The sequence below is a fragment of the Sebastes umbrosus genome, chromosome 7, assembly GCF_015220745.1.
Source record: "Sebastes umbrosus isolate fSebUmb1 chromosome 7, fSebUmb1.pri, whole genome shotgun sequence".
Taxonomy (NCBI): domain Eukaryota; kingdom Metazoa; phylum Chordata; class Actinopteri; order Perciformes; family Sebastidae; genus Sebastes; species Sebastes umbrosus.
This window is the reverse complement of record NC_051275.1, coordinates 30,861,498-30,880,393: the sequence shown is the minus strand read 5'-3', so window position 1 is coordinate 30,880,393 and position 18,896 is coordinate 30,861,498. Positions and strand designations below refer to the sequence as shown.

Sequence of the window (18,896 nt, the reverse complement as noted above, 5' to 3'; positions counted from 1 at the left end):
TAAGTACTTTTTTGCCGTCTGCAGTTGTAACATTTTGTGGGATCTATTAGCAGAAATGGAATATAATATTCATAACTATGTGTCAGAGCCAAAGTGTGTATTTAGCCTGTGTTGTTTATTATTTTGTTTGGGCTGCACACGTTGTTTTTGGTTACTATCATTTCCGGTAATGGGCACAGGCGTGTGGTTTTCACCTTATTTACGTGTGCAGTTGGATGGTGGGATTCAGACAACGAGGGGGATTTAGGCTCAGACATTTTCTGTTGACCGTCACGTCAGGTCCTTCTTTAATCTCTGCATACATCAGTTGTTGCTTGTCATTCTTTTCATTTAACAGTCAAACGCATATGTATGGATGGATTTTACGCATCACAGTAAAGCGCCTACTTAGCCTCTTAGCATCTTTTGATTGCAGTTGCTACACTATGTTTTAATTATTGTATAATCACCTGAAACTAAGAATTGTTGTGTTTTCGTTAGCTTAGAATGAGCCGTTCATATCTACAAAGGGAGCGGATCATCTTCACGGAGTCCTCCATGTTTATACAATAGCCCAGAATGGACAAACCAAACACTGGCTCTAGAGAGAGACTTTCACATTTTTCCTTTTACCTGAAGGCCACGTAGTTCTCTGACACGCAGTGAAACTGCGGCAACGTGAGCTGCAGAGTGTGAAACCGTGGCACCGCCAGCTGCCGTCTGACTTCCATTGCTTCTAAACTAGTGTTATTATGGTAAGGAAGGCCTCTGAGCGAGGTTTTGCACTCAGCGGCTCACGTTACCGCAGTCTTGGAAAGGGAGGAGTGAGCGAAGGGGTACTCAGTTGTAGAGATGCACCGCCACCGATCCGACTTTGTCAGTCCCGATACCTGGGCTTTGGGTATCGTCTGATACGGAGTACCGACCCGACACCTGTGTTTAATTAATAAGCTGTATGCCTCACTGTGGGGAAGTGACTGGGATCATTCTTTTATGTGTAAGGCAGCATCAGGCTGGACTTAAACATCGCTTTCCTAAAAGGTAAACCTACAGTTTATGATGAGGGTAGACATGTGCTGGTGAGGTTTAAGGGTTAAGTTTAAAGTTTAAGGTTTAGGGAACCTGCCTGTGTGTGTAGACGGAGGTAGAGGAGATGAGTGATGACAGGCATGAGATTTCATTTTGCGTCTGTTTGAAGCCTTGCGTCAGTCCAATTACCTTGATTATTATTATCAGTGGCTCGGGACAAGTGTCTGGTTGTCGTCAGAGCCGATGCTGCTAATATCCACCTATTTATTCCTGAAGAGAAACACACCGTGGACTCAGATCTGCTCACTTCCTTTTTAAGGATTATAATGGAGTGGGAAAAAGTTACATTGAAAAAACAACCTGTACAATTAATGAAGCTAATTATTCAGTTGTGTTTTGTTGTAAAAATGCATATTTATTGCATGCACCAAATCCTCATACAACTTAGTTTGACACCACACTGTAAAAAGTACACATTTACAAGATTGAAAAAGTAAAATTATAATTACATCGTTTAAATAAAAAGATAGTTAAACTGAGTTCAGGCAAGTTCTTGTAAGTCAAACATACATTTCAGAGGGTTTTATTAGTAAAGAATCAAAGACACCTGAAAATATCTGACCCCCAATGGATCTGATCCAAAGTGTGCACTAGTTTTCTAATTCCTGTATTGACTTCATAGGTGAGTGTACGTCACTGACAACACTATAAAATAATAATATTCAAACAATGGTAGCTGAGATACTGTGAGAAGCACTATGAGGCCACAAGTCAAAGGTGAGCTTCAGTGCGGTAGGTGGGGACGCCCTCCAGCCCGCCCAGCGCTGTGGTCCGGCGGACGCTCACCACCAGGGTACCATCAGGGTTAAGAGTCCCGCTGACCGACAATGGGTCCATATCCTCCGGAAACAGGGACTTATGGGTGAACGTGTCACTGACGCTTCCATCGTCTAGTACCTGAAGGACAGATGCAGAAGGTTAAAGAACATTCTCACTCCCAACTCGTCAAGTACCGCCGCTTGGTCAGTGCCCCTCGGCATCAGAAACCGACGCACGGCGTACCCCTCTTGCGTTACTTTTGGATGTGTTCGGGATGACGTGTCAATATACGCCCGTTCCATGTATTGTGCATTTTTACAGGAAGTTAGGTTTAGGCAACACAATCACTTAGTTAGAGGTAGGAAACAGTCGAGGTTGACTGACTAACGCCTCACGTGACTGACGATACCGATGAGTCACATGATTAAAGACTGCCGTGTTTGTTTGACCCTCCCACACGCCCTGAGCGGACTTTCACACTATTATTACTACGTCACTTGCTCCGACAATCGAATATCAACAGGGTGCCTCCGTGTGTCGGTTTCCGATGCTGAGGGGCACTTAACCAAACGGCAGTATTTGAAAAGTTGGGAGTGAGAACGGGTTGTAAAGAAAGATGGAGCTGTGGAAGGAAGAATTGATCTGAAAAGGGGGTTAAGAAAAGATGATGAAAAGAAAGGTCATCGCTCTCTGGAGGACGGGAGGAGAGAAGAGCAACAGGGCCGAGAAAGGCGCGAGGGCGAGAAAAGAGGGTGAGAAGCAGTGATGGAGAGAAGGGCAAAGAGGTCAGAGCTGCTCAGCTGGTGGAGAGAGAAGAGGAGGAGAGGAGGAAGGAAATGAACACTGACTAGTTCTCTCTGAAGACGTTTTCTGCTGTTACAGGCCTTTAAAGCGAGTTGAACGGTCGAGAGTTTTTGCCAATTTGTCTGTTGACCCCTGTTAAAATGATCTTCCTGCACTGCAGCAGAGGCTCCCCTTCCTTCTTCTTCTACTCTCTCAGCTTTTAAACATGATTAACGTCAAACTGAGAGGGAGGAGAGAGAGAGAGAGAGAGTAGGCAGGACGGACGGGCAGGAATCTACAGCTTGTCTGAGTCTGACATGATGGATGTGTTCAGTTTGATTGATTCTATATTTTTTGTAGAACTAATCAATCACTGTTTGTTTAGGAGAAGACACTAATATTAATATGTATCTGCAGTAATATGTATGACAGGGCTAGGCCATTTTACTAGTTACTTTGCAAACCCAGAGTATAATATACTGAATATACAGTGTATATATACTAATATATCAGGAAGGGGCCATTCATACTTTTACGTTTGATACTTAAAGTACATTATTCTGTCAATAAATCTGAGCTCTTACTCGACCTTTTAACTGTAACAGCATTTTTATGGTAGTAACATTTTATAGTTAATACTGAATTTGTAATTTTTATATTTTATGGATCAGAAGAAATGAGTTGTGCAAAAAATTAGAGAGAATCCAGAAGACTTTGTGAAACAAAACCAATTTTTTTTTTATCCCCATAAATCATATTAAATAATGGTCAAATTAAATAAATAAATCTGGTGAGCTCTCAGATTTAATGGAAATTATTATTATTATTATTGTTTTATTTATTTTTTACAACAAGAAAAGCCGCAAATCCACACACTTGAGAAACCGGAAATATTTAATAAAGAATATTTGGATTGTTTTGCTTGATAAACAACAATTGATCAATGAAAATTAAAGAAATTAAAAAAAATGTTGCTGAAATATTTTCAGTTGATTAACTAATTAAATGACTAATCATGTAGCAGTTGCTGTTGCATTTGTATTATTAGTATCAGTAGCAGTGCTTTTATCATAATAATGGCAGATTTGGCTGATGATATTTGCTGATCTGAATATTATTCAGAGGTTTTACACTGATTATCTGATTTATTCTGCGTGGAAATAGTCAAAATTAAAGAAGTGGAGTTATGTTAATGCTGCAGATCAATCCAACATCCAACTGACTGCCCTCAGGTCAAATAGCTGGCGTGTGTGTGAACACACTTGAATCATGTTCGCATATGCTTCTCAAGTTCCCCCACACCTAATCCTCATAAGTACAACAACACACCTAATTTATCCTCTCTCTCACACACACACACACACACACAAACACACACACACACGCACACACACACCTTCTGGGCGTGAATGACAACATGGTGGTTGAACGCCATCACGACTACGTCATGTGGCTCAAACTGGCTGACGTCAGCTGACATGTAGTAGCTGTCTCCCAGACATCGCACGCCGCCACCTGTGCTGCTCTGCCGGCCCGTCACAGCGCCGCCTACAGGAGCTGCTGAGAAACAACACAGGAGGTCTGATTGGACATGTAGAGCAGTGAAACTGTGTTTACATGGTTGATTAAACATTTCAACTCATACATACAACAATCTAAGACAACAGTGGCTTTTTGCTGAGCCGAGCAAAGCACGAGCAAAGTTGGTTGAACTTTGGGTGGAGAAGATAGGCTAGTTATTGTGTCTTTGTACTGTATTTATTTACAGCAGCAGCCTATATTTGGTTGATTCAGAATAACTTTAGCATTGATATTGTTGCTCTAACTAACAAGAGCTATCTGGCTAGATCTGATAGCAGTTGTCGAGCTTTCTTTAAAGGATACGGGCATGCGACTGGCTGAAAGATGAGGGGATGTCATAAAAAAGGACATTATGAAATTATAAAATAATTATGGAATTGGAGAAAAATGCCATTATGGATTTTTGATAAAGCACATTAAAAAATAAAATGTATAATGAAATCAAAGTTAAAGGCAATAAAACTCTGTAATTATGAAAATCTGAATGACGAAATAACATTTCAAAGTAGTTATTTCACAAATAGCAGTTCATTTATACATTTTACACAAGTTATTCACTCAATTATGTATTTCCTAATATATTTATTTAATATAATTATACTTTGGAGCTCCATCTATGCAAGCCAAGCATGATGGTTTGGGGTGTTTATGTATTTTTATGCTCAGACTAGAACACAAATGTGCCATCAGAGACTGAAGCTCCTGTTTTGGCTATAAATGAGGTTTACTGCCAGGCTGGAAAGAGACAATCTTCCACTAAAGAAGAGACATTTGAGTCCTGAAATATTCCAAATGAGTCAGTGAAATCAAATTTTAAACCTGATTATTAATTATGCTTTAATCTGCCTGTAGCGTCACACCAGTAATAAACCTTTTTTTAAAAGTTGTTAAAGCTTTGTGCAGCAGCAGAACCTTTTTAACACTTCATCTAAGTCTTTAGAGCCTCCGTGTTTTATATTAGCATTCCACTTTCTATTTTATTTTTTCACCTTGCTATTAGGTGTTTATGTGGCCCAGTAGACGACGTTTGGAGTCGTACAGACTCTTTTTCTCACAGAGCACAGGAAGCTCTCCGGCTCATTACTCTCTCTGAGTCGCAGGTCTTGTTCTTCTCGGTGGCTTTTTTTCTTTCAATCAACCCTCCGCTGTAATGTGAGATACTAATGCGTCCTTCCTGCTGGTGGAGAAAGTGAATGAAAAAGGCCTCAAAGAAATGCTGCAGAGGAGCCCATGAGCAAGACACTAAAGCTTTGACTGCTCCGTAGAGCTGTTGATGTTAGAAAGGATCATTAACTTTTCTTAAGCGACCTTTTCACAATATAATAACAAAAAAATACCAGAGACAGCATTATATTTGCCAAAAACATCTTCATCCTGAACAGGGTTACGTTAGTACCAGGTCATTACAAAGAGTATAGAAGCAAAGAGACGAAACTCTGGTGCTTTTTTGACAATAGCCCCTAGATGGTGCTGCGGTAGCGCTGCTGCCATTTTGGACTGAAAACACCAAAGAGTCTGTGTCATACCTGCCAACCCTCTCGATTTTCCCGGGAGACTCACGTTTTTCATCGCCCTCTCCAGGTTTCCTCTCGGGGTCACAATTGTCCCTTATTTCACCCAGTTTATGGCAAATTTTCACACTTTTTTTTCCCTTTTCATTATCTTAGCCTGTTTCTGGAACTGAACAGAGTGTATAATCCCTACTGTTTCCACCCGGACGAGAATAGAGCTACACCAACTGTCGTTTCGCGGTGGAAGAGAGCAGTCTATGCTCGCAACACAGCGCAGTTCGAGCTCACGTTTGAGCTGCGCTCGCCACAGCAAAATTGGGCTTTGCTCGATGCAGCGAAAAGCTGTCGTGGCGCGGCACAACCCGTTAGAAATAACAGGGTTCAGACCGCAGTGTTGGTGTTGTCGAGTTGTGTCTGAAAGGACCTCCAGTGAGTGAGAGAAGGAGAGAGAAATGGAGAGTACCAAGAGAAAGAAATACTCAGAGCAGGAGCAAAAATAAAAACAAAACGGATGAATATTAGTTCATGCCAGAGATTCACACGCCAGGTTCACACCAGAGAGATAAATCAACTTCCCAGTAAAATAAAGGACCACTTCCTTCAAAAATACTGAGGATTTTTATTTGTGAATCCACCACATAGCAACAGTAATACTGGGGACAGGGCTTCCCTTACCAGAGTGTCCATAGGAGGACCTGTTGTGCCTGCTGAAGGGGGTCAAACAGCTGGCTCCCACCGGACTCTCGTCTCCAAACAGGCCGGAGTGATCAGCAGAGTCCAGAAACGGCTCGAAAAGAGGATCCAGAGAATCGGACGACCCGCCCAGCGAGCCCTCCGACCGGTAGGAGCTGGAGGTGCTGTAACGTGACGATGAGCGGTAGGAAGAGGAAGATCTGCGGCTGGAAGATGTCAGTGATGCCATGGCGGAGGATATGCTCAACAGCCTCGGAAAACAAGACTTTTTTTTCTGAAATTTCTGTTAAGCCTCCTCAGAATAACTGCCGACAGGTCAAAGAAGTGGTTTACCAACGAGCCATTAACCTCTCACTCACTGTCCAGGGGTCTTTGTTGTGGGTTTTTATAAAGTCCCGTTGCATTATGGGTCAGTAGAGCACAGCGTGGGCTCTGTAGCGTTCTTCCTTTAGCCATAAAAGGCAGTTTGTCCAACCACCGGTGCCAGGAATGTAACGGACAAAGTGATAAGGAGCGGAGACCCCTTCTTATTCAGACACACAGCAGAGATAAGGCTGAAGGGGGGCCACTTGGAGAGGCCTCCAGCATGTGGTTAGAAATAGCAGAGTGGTCAGCTCGTCCGTTAGACTGACCGAACACAGCACTTTATCAATAATGCAAGAGAAAACTGGCCATTTAAGTTTTGCAAACCTGCTAATGGAATAACGGCTACACTCTAAAGTTCAAATCTGAAATGGAGAGAACTTCCTAGAGAACAAATTCAAGGCCAAAATCACCAAATGTGCAAAACGTTTTTTTTACTCTGACAAAAGCCAAAGTGAATACAGCCCCCGGTTGACCTTTACGTTCCCTCTTTAAAAGCTTTAATTGAAGTGACATTTGCCTATCGAACAACACCGCTGTCCTCCAAGCAGTGCCACATGTCAACAATGACATTCAAGACTGTCATATTAATACTTTTATGCCATGTATGTGTGTGTGTTTTTCATTCGAGGAAGTGAAAAATTACATTAATTTTGCCCTTCAGGATAACGTAGCCTCAAGACACAGCAGGGACACCTCATGTGTGAGCCTTTTAAAGCCGAAACAATCCAGTTAATACAAGCAGCATACATCAACATGACAGTCCCAATTTGTGCTCTCAGGTGAAACACTTGTATCTGTCCTTGTGTAAAATATTATGCATTAATAAATCTTCCGCACCATATTTCAAAAACGGCTTTTCAAAAACGTAGTTTAAAAAGTCTTCACTACGGTATGACCTGAAAAAAAGTGCAGGATGATAGAAAATAGAGACTCCGCTTCAACGCCTCTCAGTCAGCAGTAGAGGAGTTCATCTGTTCAGGCCTCCCGCCAGAGGTCCAGCGTCTCTACTGGGAATACTTTTAGTCTCTGGGTGGCACACCGTGGTCTCCAGAGCCCAGAACACATCTCTCCTGACCTCTAACCAGAGCGGGAATTTACATTTTAAAGGCGGGGGGAGGGCACAGCTATTAGTACCGGCACAAATCCTTTTCACAAGACCTTTAGTTTTTCAGATACACGAGGTACCAAGTTAGGGATAGGGGTACCTTTCATAGTTTTGATGATGATGGTTGGAACAGAAATATGGACCTAAAAACACTACAATCTGTTTATAGCTGGAAACTGCAACAGTCAAATTACATGTTTTTTATATTTGAATGACTGTGTGTCTGTAATGTGGTTTTTTTGTGTGTCTGTCCTCCAGAAAATGACAAACAGAGTGATAAATCTAACCACTGCTATCTTCAAGCTAACATTACACTCAGACATTGGTGTCTGTAACGTTAGCTGGGCTTGTAAGTCGTGCCATTTAACAAACGTAAATCTCGAAAGCATCGTGAAAACATGAGCCGTCATCGTGATGTGGGGTCACGCCATGACGACATGACCTCATGACGCCATGACGCCATGCTGTAGAAACCGGAAGTCAGTGGACTACAGTTACAGAGCTTGACATAATGTTACACCTTTATTAATTTCTATAAACATATTTCTACATATTCATTTCAAAATTTTATTCCAAAATTAATTTCGAACCTGTAAAATAAAACTAAAATTAAAAATTAAAAAGAGAATAATCATACAAACAAGTGGACAGCCAGAAAAAAGTAGTATTTACATACAATGAAAAGCATAAGAAAAATAAATTTTCAAACACTTGATGCCTTGGTTATATATATATATATATATATATATATATATATATATATATATATATATATATATATATATATATATATATATATATATATATATATATATATATATATATATTCGAATATATATATATATATATATTCGAATATGAATGCAGATATCTGCTCATCAATTGCACTTTTATAGAATGTCCATTTTATCCTCTTGGCTTTTATTTTGATACATTTACTTTAACTTCCAGGTCACGTGTCGGTCTTCTTTATTCTTACATCTTTTTTCAATATTTTCAGTACAGTAGTTACATAAAATAGGCTACATGCTCAGATTTTTCATTACAAAACAAATCTGTAAATATATTTCACAGTATAAAAACAATATAAAAATTAAATAAATTATACAACAAATAAAATGTAAGGAAAGGTAAATAAGAAAAAAAGAAAAAACAATCGGGGTCTGTTAAACCGTTGGAGTAAATTCGAAATGTCTAAATAATCTAATGTTTTTTTTAACAATTTAGAATTGTTGAGTTTGAAGTATTCAATCGTAGTCAAAAATGTTTTAAAATCAGTATCTTTAAAAGTGTAAAAGGAGGGTAGTTTTTTTTAAGCCATATTATTTTACTGATATATTTTATTTTTTATATTAATCAAATTAATTAAGTAAATTTCATCTGCCAAAAAAAATGGGATTGTTAAAAGCGAGTAATATCTCAACCTTTGTTAGTATGATATCTTTTTCAAAATGTTTTGAGAAGTTAAAGTTTGTAAATCAAATCAAAAAGAGGTAGCATGAAAATAATCTAAATATATATATATGTCCTCTGTGTCCCCACCCATAAATTACGCCCTTGCCTCTAACAGATGGTGTATCATGAGGTGCACGGTGGCTGAATTCAGAAGAGAGAGAATGATGAAATTATAATGAGGCAAAAGCAGACACGCTGCAGAACAGTTGAGGAGAGAAAAAGAACATCAAAGAAGCTGCATTTACCATTTTTTGGGCATCGATTAATCATTTTCAAATCAACCGTGATTCTCCGAAATCCTCTGTGAACACCACGGTCAGGACAAGCAGCTTCTGTGTCTTATATAGATGATTTATAATGCCATGTCAGGGTGTTGCAATGGACAGAAATTCTGTAAATGTAGCTGTAAAATGAGAAAGTTTGCCACCATGTTGAAAACAATCAAGCTAAAACCAAGCATCGCCCACCAGCCGGAGCAAACTTTCTCCTTTTACAGCTACAAGATGTTTCTGAAAACATGATGAGGTGAGAAATAGTCATTACAGTAACAACAGTAACAGAATATTAATTCATATTTGCTCAAAGTTACCGACTGCAGCTTTAAAGTACATCATCTTATTTACACCCCAATAAACCAGAGCTGTCTGTGGGATCCAAGGATTCAAAACCCTGATGATCACACACACCAGGCTTCATTCAAAATCCATCACGTCCTGCTCTGATATTTCCCTCCCCTCCCTCTCCTTCTCCCGACCCACCAAATGGATTACTGAGCTCCCCGGGGGCCGATGATGTCATGGACAAATGAAATACTAATACTGCCGTAGGAAGACCAGCGTGACTTTGTGCGGTTTCTCTGACTGCTGTCCTTTGCCCTGGTAATAACTTCATAATAATGATGTCGTCGTCATGTCAGGGAGCTAATTGCAGCAGGCTTTATGGTGTGTGTACCGCGGTAGTAAATGGCGTTGAAAGAGGTGAATGTTCATTATCTAATCATAACCATAAAACACTACATTAATGGAGTTCTCCACACTTAACCTCCCATCTATCTTTGTACATATGTTCTATGTGTGTAGTGTGAAGAGGCTACAACTAAATGATAAATAAACGCGATAATAATGCAAATTCGTTTCAACACCACTAATTTCTTTAACACATTAACGCGACTTGTGATTTTTAGGTTGTAGCGGGCTCAGTTTTAAAGCTAGAGTGAAGATACTGGTATCATACGGAACTAATAAATCTAATGAATCCATTGTACCAACCATGTCATACTAGCTTCACGGCAACGCTCCAAACGTGCACTACATTTTGGAGAGGAAAAACTGTCATGGACATTTTCGAAGGGGTCCCTTGACCTCTGACCTCCAGATATGTGAATGAAAATGCGTTCTATGTGTACCCACGAGTCTCCCCTTTACAGACATGCCCACTTTATGATAATCACATGCAGTTTGGGGCAAGTCGTAGTCAAGTCAGCACACTGACACACTGACAGCTGTTGTTGCCTGTTGGGCTGCAGTTTGCCATGTTATGATTTGAGCATATTATTTATGCTAAATATTTGTCATTGTTTTGTGTTAATTGATTTACAATAATAAATATATACATACATTTGCATAAAGCAGCATATTTGCCCACTCCCATGTTGATAAGAGTATTAAATACTTGACAAATCTCCCTTCAAGGTACATTTTGAAAAGATACAAATTGTGTGATTCATTTGCGATTAATCATGATTAACTATGGACAATCATGCTATTTTAATCAATTGAAAGCCCTGCAAATAAATGAACTTTATATGACATTAAAAAAATAATCACATTACACCACATTTGTATTTTTTTTGCAAAGAACAATAACAATTTTTTATTAACTCGAAATAATATCAGATGCAGCAAACAGAGATTCATTTTTCAAATCCAAGGTGGCAATATTCAAATAATTACATTCAGCCAAAAGAGGAAGAAAAGTATTAAAAAGAGAAAAAAAAGAAAGACGGAGTTGAGATTTCAGAGGGAGGAGAAGAGTGAGAGTGTGACTGATGCTCATGGTGATATGTAACAGGATGAGGATGGGACAGTACATTCATTTTGGGTCATCTATACTCCTCATACCCTGTTAGTTCATAGTGTCTCTGCTGGGCGAGTTGTATGGCTTTGCTCTCTGAACTCCCACAAGCCTCTCTTCATTTAGTGTGCACCCGAACCCCCCCCGAGGGTTGTGGGACCTTTTAATTAAGACGATGGAGGCTAATGTGGGTTAAACACAGACCATCTCTCTCTGTGAAGATTACACTCTCTATACTCCTAGAGCAGTTTTCACAGTCTCAGTTGTGTCTCACAGGTTTTGTCCTAATATTCACCGCCGGGGGCCGGCGGAGTGGCGGAGTGGCGAGAGCGGCGGTCCCCGGGCCCTTCAGCTTTGTTCTAAAATGGTAAGTAGGCTATAGGGTGACGGGGGCACCACCACCGACTGAATATTCATACGCCCTCCTGCGTCGACGCTGTCCAACAGATGTTTGATGTCTTTTTATAGCGCTGGGTTCTCCCGCCACTATCACACACTCGCAGAGAGAGAATCTGGAGCAGTTCTCTCTGATAAGTATCCAACATCCACGCTCGCTTGAAGCAACAAACTTCACCGCCCAGAGACACAGAAAGGAACACTCTAAAGACATCTGTCTCACTCCAAGGCCCTGTTCAGACATAGCATTAACACGCGTCCTGAGTGATCTGATCACAGGTGGACAGCTCTAAGTACAGGTGTGAATGACATGGCCATCTAGGATGAAGATACCGCCGCCTGCTGGTGTGGATAATTATTTCCTCTCATGCAGCACAGAACGTACGCGCTAACTGGCCGCCGGCTGTAGTCTTTGCGGTGTGTTCGGGTGCAACTTGTCGGCCAAAACCAAGGAGACGTTAGGCGATATCACTACTGATATTTGTGTCTGCTGTATTAGCCATGTGTTTACTAGGTTGGTCCCGAATACCAAGCTTTGGTGAGAAATATCCGAAGGTATTTGAAGCTTCTACCCTGTTTCAGTGCAGCTGCCGGACTACTGTAAACACACACACCTCTATACACAACAAACAGTGATATCCGTCTAAGAATAACTAATAATAATTAATGTTGAATATGAATAATGTTGTGGGATTATTCTTTATTTCATAAAAAAAAAAAAAAAAAATGAAAGCATTCAAATAGTGATTTGGAGGTCGAATACCATGGCAACGGTCGAAGCTTGGAAGCATTCGGGTCATCGTAGTGTTAAAACCATGTGTTTACTACGTGTTTATTTGCAAATAGAGCAGGAAAGTGAGATCGGATCTCAAGTGGTAACTGGAGAGATGCATGTGGTGTGAACTGACGTACTTAGAGCTAGATCTGATCACTCAGGATGCATGTTAATACCAGGTCTGAACAGGGTGTTCTTCTGTTATTTGGGTTACGATATATATTACCGAACAGACAGCGAGGAACACTTTGTTTGATCTTTCCACAAACTGTTTTCTGGGACAGCGAACCTCAAAAGATGAGGTGAGGAGGAGGTGGAGAGAAAGGGAAGGGATGATGCAGACGGAGTGAAGAGGGAAAAAGACACGAGGGTGAAATAAAAAGACAGACAGGAGAGAGATACGCATCTCCTGTTCGTCAGGCGGTTTCATAATCGTGGGCTAATTGCCTGTCGGCAAAGGTAGCACTCAGATGTCCTCTTAGTTACGTAATGAGCCCCCTGTGGGGATGTATGGGAGGTGGGAGGGAAAGAAAGAGAGGAGGGGAGGAGGGTGAGGGGGCAGGAAATGACAGGACAGAGACAGAAGGATGGAGACGGGAGACATTCATCAGGCTGTCTGTGTGTGTGTGTGTCAGCGGGAACTCTTCTATTTCTATTCTTACGAGGACAAAATGTTCTCACAAGGATAGAAAGAGTGCCACTTCTACAAAAGGGATTTGGATTTAGGGTTCAGATTAGATTTGGATTTGGAGGACGGGGTTAAGGTAAAGGTTAAGACTGGATGAAGGAATGTGGTCATGGTTCTTGGAAGTATAAAAAAAAAATGTCAATGTGAGAGGGACAGCTGCTGGGTGAATGGAAAAGACTTTTCAACCACAGCCCCACACTGCTCGGGGAGAGGATGGAGGACACTCAGAGACTGACACAGCAAATGCACTGTGTTGTGGACAGAGCAAGCTGATAAATAAATACAGGAGGGGAGGGTCGGGGGGACAATGGTACGCTGTCGTCACCACGAAAGGACAAAAGCACAACCTCGCCACGCCAGCATCACCCGCCTTTTAATGTCAACCAAAAGGACAATGACGCAAATCGGCCAGCTGTAACCTCCAGCTACAGCGGGAGAAAACACACAGGAGATGCAACAGGATGTCGATCAGATTTTAGACTGGCTCATTTAAAAAGGGAGAAGAGGAAGGAAGCCGAGCTCTGGCCTGAGTGACAGCATGGAAGATGTGATGATGATGATGATGATGATGATGATGATGATGGTACAACTTGGGAGGTCAAAGGTGACGAATGAAAGGCACAGCTTCAATGGTTCCCCCTGAGTTGTCGCTGTCTTCTCCAACTCTCCTGACTGGGTTTTCCATGTAGTTTAGTTCAGAAGTCCGATTGAGCAACGTCATCCTGTCTGTATTTTCAAAAAAAATTCCAGATTTATGTACTGTATGCCTCTAGTTTTATCTCCAGCACCAGCAAAAGTTCAACCTCCAATCAGCTACACCAGACACTGTTTTAAAGGGAATCGCTGCATTGGAGGGGTTTTGGAATGGATATACAGCGCAAGCTTTAAGGAGCTTGCTGACATCGTACAATACACACAATCACACATTTGCACAAAACATACGGACTCGCACGTTGAGGCTTTCCTAAACAACATTAAAGAAAGATGTGGGGACTGAATCTGTGCTTTAGATAATTGTAGAAAATAACTACGCACACCTTTTTCTACTCACAAGCACACACACGGAGGATGCGAGACAAGTGGCGTTATGCAGGCGGGTGGGATGCATTGATGCTCTGGTCCAATGGGATTTCCTGAGTTGTATGAATGACAGTCCCTCTGGGAGAACCTCAACGGGGCTCCTCATATCACCATGGAGATGGGAGTTTCTGCATGTGTCACATAAACATGCCATTTTGCAAATATCATAAAAAAGAAGGGAAAGTAGAGAATAAAAAGGCAAAGCGTTTCAGGAGTCAGTATGAGAGGAAAGAAAGATTTTGAAATAAAAAACAAAAAAACAAAGAGCTCTTTGTGAGGATCATGACAAATGCAATAACAAACCGTATCACAGTATCCTCTTTTGAAATAAAAAATTAAATTTTTGTTCACATTTTGTTTTGTTTTTTTTCCCAGTAAACTATATCACACAGTGATAACGAAGAAAAGGAGAAATCTACAGCCACATTAGCTTCGTGCAAAAAAACACATACACTGGCACGCCGCATAGGCAAAGAGATCAAAGCAAGACAACGCATACAAAAATATAGAAAATCTCCGACGCAACTCTTCACAGAAAAAAAACGTTTCTGTCTTTTCCAACTGCGCCACTTCCTGCCGAAACACCGATCGCCGAAGGGTCACTTCAGGAACATTCTGTCAGTGTTTGCTGTCGTCGCTGCTGCTGCTGCTGCTGTGTATTTATTTTTTTTAAGACAACCAAAGTTCTCGTGTCTTCCATGCAGGAATCCACAGAACCTCAAAAATATCCAGTAGCTATAGTTGATCATTATGGCAGATGTCCATCATAATGATGTTTGGAATAAGGTGAACAACAACATGTCTGAGTGATAGAAAACTAGTACAATAAAAGCATATCATTTCTGTTATATCGTTTGTGACAAATCTTTTTTAAACTTTGTTATTTTAAAATACATACTATGCCCTGTCACTTTGAAGACATTCCAGCATTTGCTCATAATTGGTAGTGACAGGGTTAAATAGTTTGGCATACTCAGCAAGCCATGCCGAAAGGATGCTATTGTCTCTTGCAAAGGAGGGGGAGGGTGGGAGAGAGAGGGAGGTCCCAGGATGCACCTCTCTCCCATGGGAGATGTTGGGGAGGTGGGTGGGGGTTATACAGAACAGCTGAGATTGCAAACCGTGCTCAAGACCGGGTCGGCCCATCGATTTCAGCACTTGCAAAACACATGCAAAGATAAGTCAGAGTTTTGGACTCATTCAGTCATTCTGTCTGCCGGTTGGTGGCGTCCGTTTTTAGAGTCGCTTCACAGGTGGGGACGGAGCCGGAAACTGCGTGCGTCATTCCCCGTCACAGGACTGCTGTAGCACTCCTGCTTTCACACTGATAAAAAAGATTGTTTGGACGCCTTCAAAGGAAATAGTTGATACATCGAATGAGGGACGAAGCAGTCACGAGGTGGAGAGGAGGAGTTGAAATGCTGCGAGTAAGGCAAAGACGGATGATTTATGTTTCAGTCAGAGGAGGGAGAAAAAAAACAGCATGCGTGGCGGTTCAAACTGTTCAGACGCCATGGAGGAGAGGGGTTGCAAAAATGAAAACCCTCCAAAGAGTTTAGAGGGGTTAAACACTGAGGTGAGATGAGAGGAGTCATTGGTTGTTTGGCTCTCCTGCCCTCTCCTCCTCCTCCTCTTCATCCTCCTCATCGAGAGACACGACCCCAGAGGACGCCACGTCGGAGACCCTCCGGTGTGGATCGTACTCCTCTCCGTTGCCCTCCGCATCCACCTGGCACACGGTGCTCTCATAGTCCTTGCAGGGGGTGTCGTCGTCCTCGCCGGGTGACAGATACGTCTCAGAGTAAGACATGGAGTAGCAAGGAGAGTCCTGACCCCCGCAGGGCCTGATGCCCCGCCCGTCCCCGTTCAGGTTGTGGAAGCCAGAGTCCCCTCCGCCGCGCGCGCTCTGCCCTGCCCTCTGCAGCCGGGCCAGCAGCAGCTCCTCGCCTCCCTGCAGCGCCGCCAGGATCTTGGCAGCGAGCTCGGCGGCATTGCTGTAGGAGTGGTTGCCGCGGTTACCACCCAGGTCACGCAGAAGCGGGTGTTGCTCGTCCAGGCTGCAGAGGCTGGAGCACAAGGTGTCCGGGGAGCCTGCCGTGGGGGAGGGCTCGCCGCTGCCACCGCCCTCTCCGCCTCCTCCTCCTCCTCCTCCGACCTCGCAACAGGGCCCTCGCAGGCCCAGGTGTTGGCAAAGCTGGCTGTGGATCAGTTCCTTCAAGTAGGGCGGATATGATGACACATCTAGAGGGAATGACACAGACTGTGAGTATCAAGTCCTCAAGGAAGAACAACAACGATAAGAAAAGAAATACATAATGTTTCCTGTCGGGTCATCAGATAGGAGCACCAGAGTTCGATTAAAACGGACTAAATGTTGGCTTGTGAAAGCGCCCTTATATAATATGAAATGTACCCAAAGTAGGCTTTTTATATGCAAAATACAGCACGTAGAAAAATTTTAAAAATATCAAGATATATGTAGCAAATTAAACAATTTGATTACAGTAGTGCTAAAAAAAACAGTTGCAAAATCAAAATGTAATGTGAAAGAGAGAGATACTGTAACTGAATTATCATCTTTGACTTTGCAGATTTTTTTCTACCACAAAGTTCTGAATAACGTATCGTCAGTCAGAAATCATGAAGAGTTGATTAATATGGAGGCATGGTACCTGTGAAACTCCATTCACTAAATGAAGAAGCCATAGATGAAGACAGAGCAGCAGCACTGAGCTGAATGTTATTAGCTGCAGTAGTTCAGGTTATCGGTTCAGTGTAATCAAGAAGAAAGCTCTGGTCTACACACACACACACACACACACACACAGCCATGGTCAAATACACTCTGTGTATTTATAACCCGCTCACACACCATCCTCACACAGACGCTGTCTCTGCAGCAAAGGAAATGATATTAAAGTTGCAGGAGGGATATCAAATTGCGCCGAGGAACAAAAAAAAATGTTGGGAGCGGATGAAAACTGGGGCACTGGGACAATGAAAGATACAGAGAGTGAGAGAGATTGATGAGGGAGAGGCTGTGTGATGGGGTATGATGGGGAGGAGGGGGACCATATGAAGGAAATAAATGTGATTTAGCTTTACCACAGTACAATGTGTGTGTGTGTGTGTGTACCTGTGCTCTGTGTGGTGGGCTCGTTGGCAGGCAGAAAGTCCTCGTCATATGAGTCATCGTTGGACTCGTCGCCGTCCACAGATGACCAGGCCCTCAGCTTAGCTTCCGCTATGGCAAACTGCTCTGCCACACCTGCAGACAAACAAATATATACACGTAAGCTGCACGAGCAAATACATGGTTGGCATGGTAACCAGGAGGCAGCGGTCCGTGGTGTCTCCATGTCATGTAGCTGTTTTTGATCTTCAGGTCTGCGTTGAGGAACAAAGTGCACGGCGCGGTATTAGACTGGACAGAGAGAGACTGCATTCCCATTAGAGTTCCTCAGTGGTCATTTGGCTGGTGCACTTAAGATGGCTGTCACTGAGTGTTTGATAGTGTTGTTATGCAGGTTGCATTCCTGCCAGTGCACAGGAGAACGTAAGTTGGAAGAAGCACAAAGAAGATCCGAACAAAAGCACAAACAAAATCACTGTAATGCCAGAAGACATATACTTCAGTAATTAGTGTTGACATGATGAGCAGGGTGGAATCACCTCCAGCATAATGTACATTTCCACAGCAGTAATTCCATCAATGCAACAGAATAACATCATTAGGGCTGCAACTAACAATTATTTTCATTGTCGATTTAATCTGTCAGTAATTTTCTTGTTTAATCGATTAGTTGTTTGGTCTATGAAATGTCAGCAATTGGTGAAAAATATCGATCAGTGTTTCCCAAAGCCCAAGATGACATCCTCAAATGTCTTGTTTTGTCCACAATTCAAAGATATTCATAGAGGAAAATAAATAAATAATATACTCTATATACGTATATATAGACTTCTATACAATCAGACTTCTTTTTGTGTTCAATGTGTGTGTCTGGCTGAGGTGAGTCAGCATGTGCCAGAACCAATAAGCCACAAGGTCCAAGTGACCAATCACCTCCAATCATCATCAGGCGCTGGCCAATCAGAGAGTCCCTCTCTTTCTCTCTTTCTCTCTGTGCTCAGCCTCATCCACTTCCACTCAATCCATCTGTTTTGTATTCTTCCCTGTTCATCCCCCCTCTCTGCTTCATGTCATGCCTTTCTTCCAATCGTCTCTCTCAATAAAACGCTCCATCGACTCACCTGACTCTCCTCGTTCCTACCGTTCCCTTCTCTTTCACCGTGCAATCTTTCAGCCTTGTCCCTCACTTCTCATTTTGATTTCTATCTCTCTGAATCTCTCTCCTCAGTCTCTCTCTCTCTTTTCTGGTCAATGCTCAGTATTCATGCGTTGTCTAGCACAGAGAGCGAGATCGATGCTTCCATTCATCTTCCACTGTAGCTGGGCTCTGAACTCTCCTCACAAACACCGACACATCCTCCAGCTATTGCAACCGTGCCGGCTGCTCTTTAGTTCTCTTCTGAAAGCCTTTTTGAATTCCTTTAACTGTA

The 18,896-nt window shown here is 42.2% G+C and overlaps 2 protein-coding genes across 6 annotated transcripts in view; both read right to left on the bottom strand.

The window, feature by feature from the left end:
* Nucleotides 1–1,441: 1,441 nt before the first annotated feature.
* LOC119491981 (heat shock protein beta-7-like) lies at nt 1,442–6,724 on the bottom strand. Its single transcript, XM_037776268.1, has 3 exons — nt 6,378–6,724; nt 4,007–4,167; nt 1,442–1,965 (listed from the first exon to the last, which is right to left on the bottom strand). The coding sequence occupies exons 1-3, from the start codon at nt 6,622–6,624 to the stop codon at nt 1,780–1,782; spliced, it is 594 nt and encodes a 197-aa protein (XP_037632196.1). The 5' UTR covers nt 6,625–6,724; the 3' UTR covers nt 1,442–1,779.
* Nucleotides 6,725–11,158: 4,434 nt separating this feature from the next.
* zgc:165508 (uncharacterized protein LOC100101652 homolog) overlaps nt 11,159–18,896 on the bottom strand; it is a 28,651-nt gene continuing 20,913 nt past the window's right edge. For all 5 annotated transcript variants that reach the window (XM_037775841.1, XM_037775842.1, XM_037775838.1 and 2 more), the window contains 2 exons: nt 17,470–17,601; nt 11,159–16,574 (listed from right to left, as the gene is read on the bottom strand). In XM_037775841.1, coding sequence (XP_037631769.1) covers nt 15,925–16,574; nt 17,470–17,601 — 782 coding nt within the window. In that variant the 3' untranslated portion in view covers nt 11,159–15,924. The remainder of the gene's footprint in view (nt 16,575–17,469; nt 17,602–18,896) is intronic.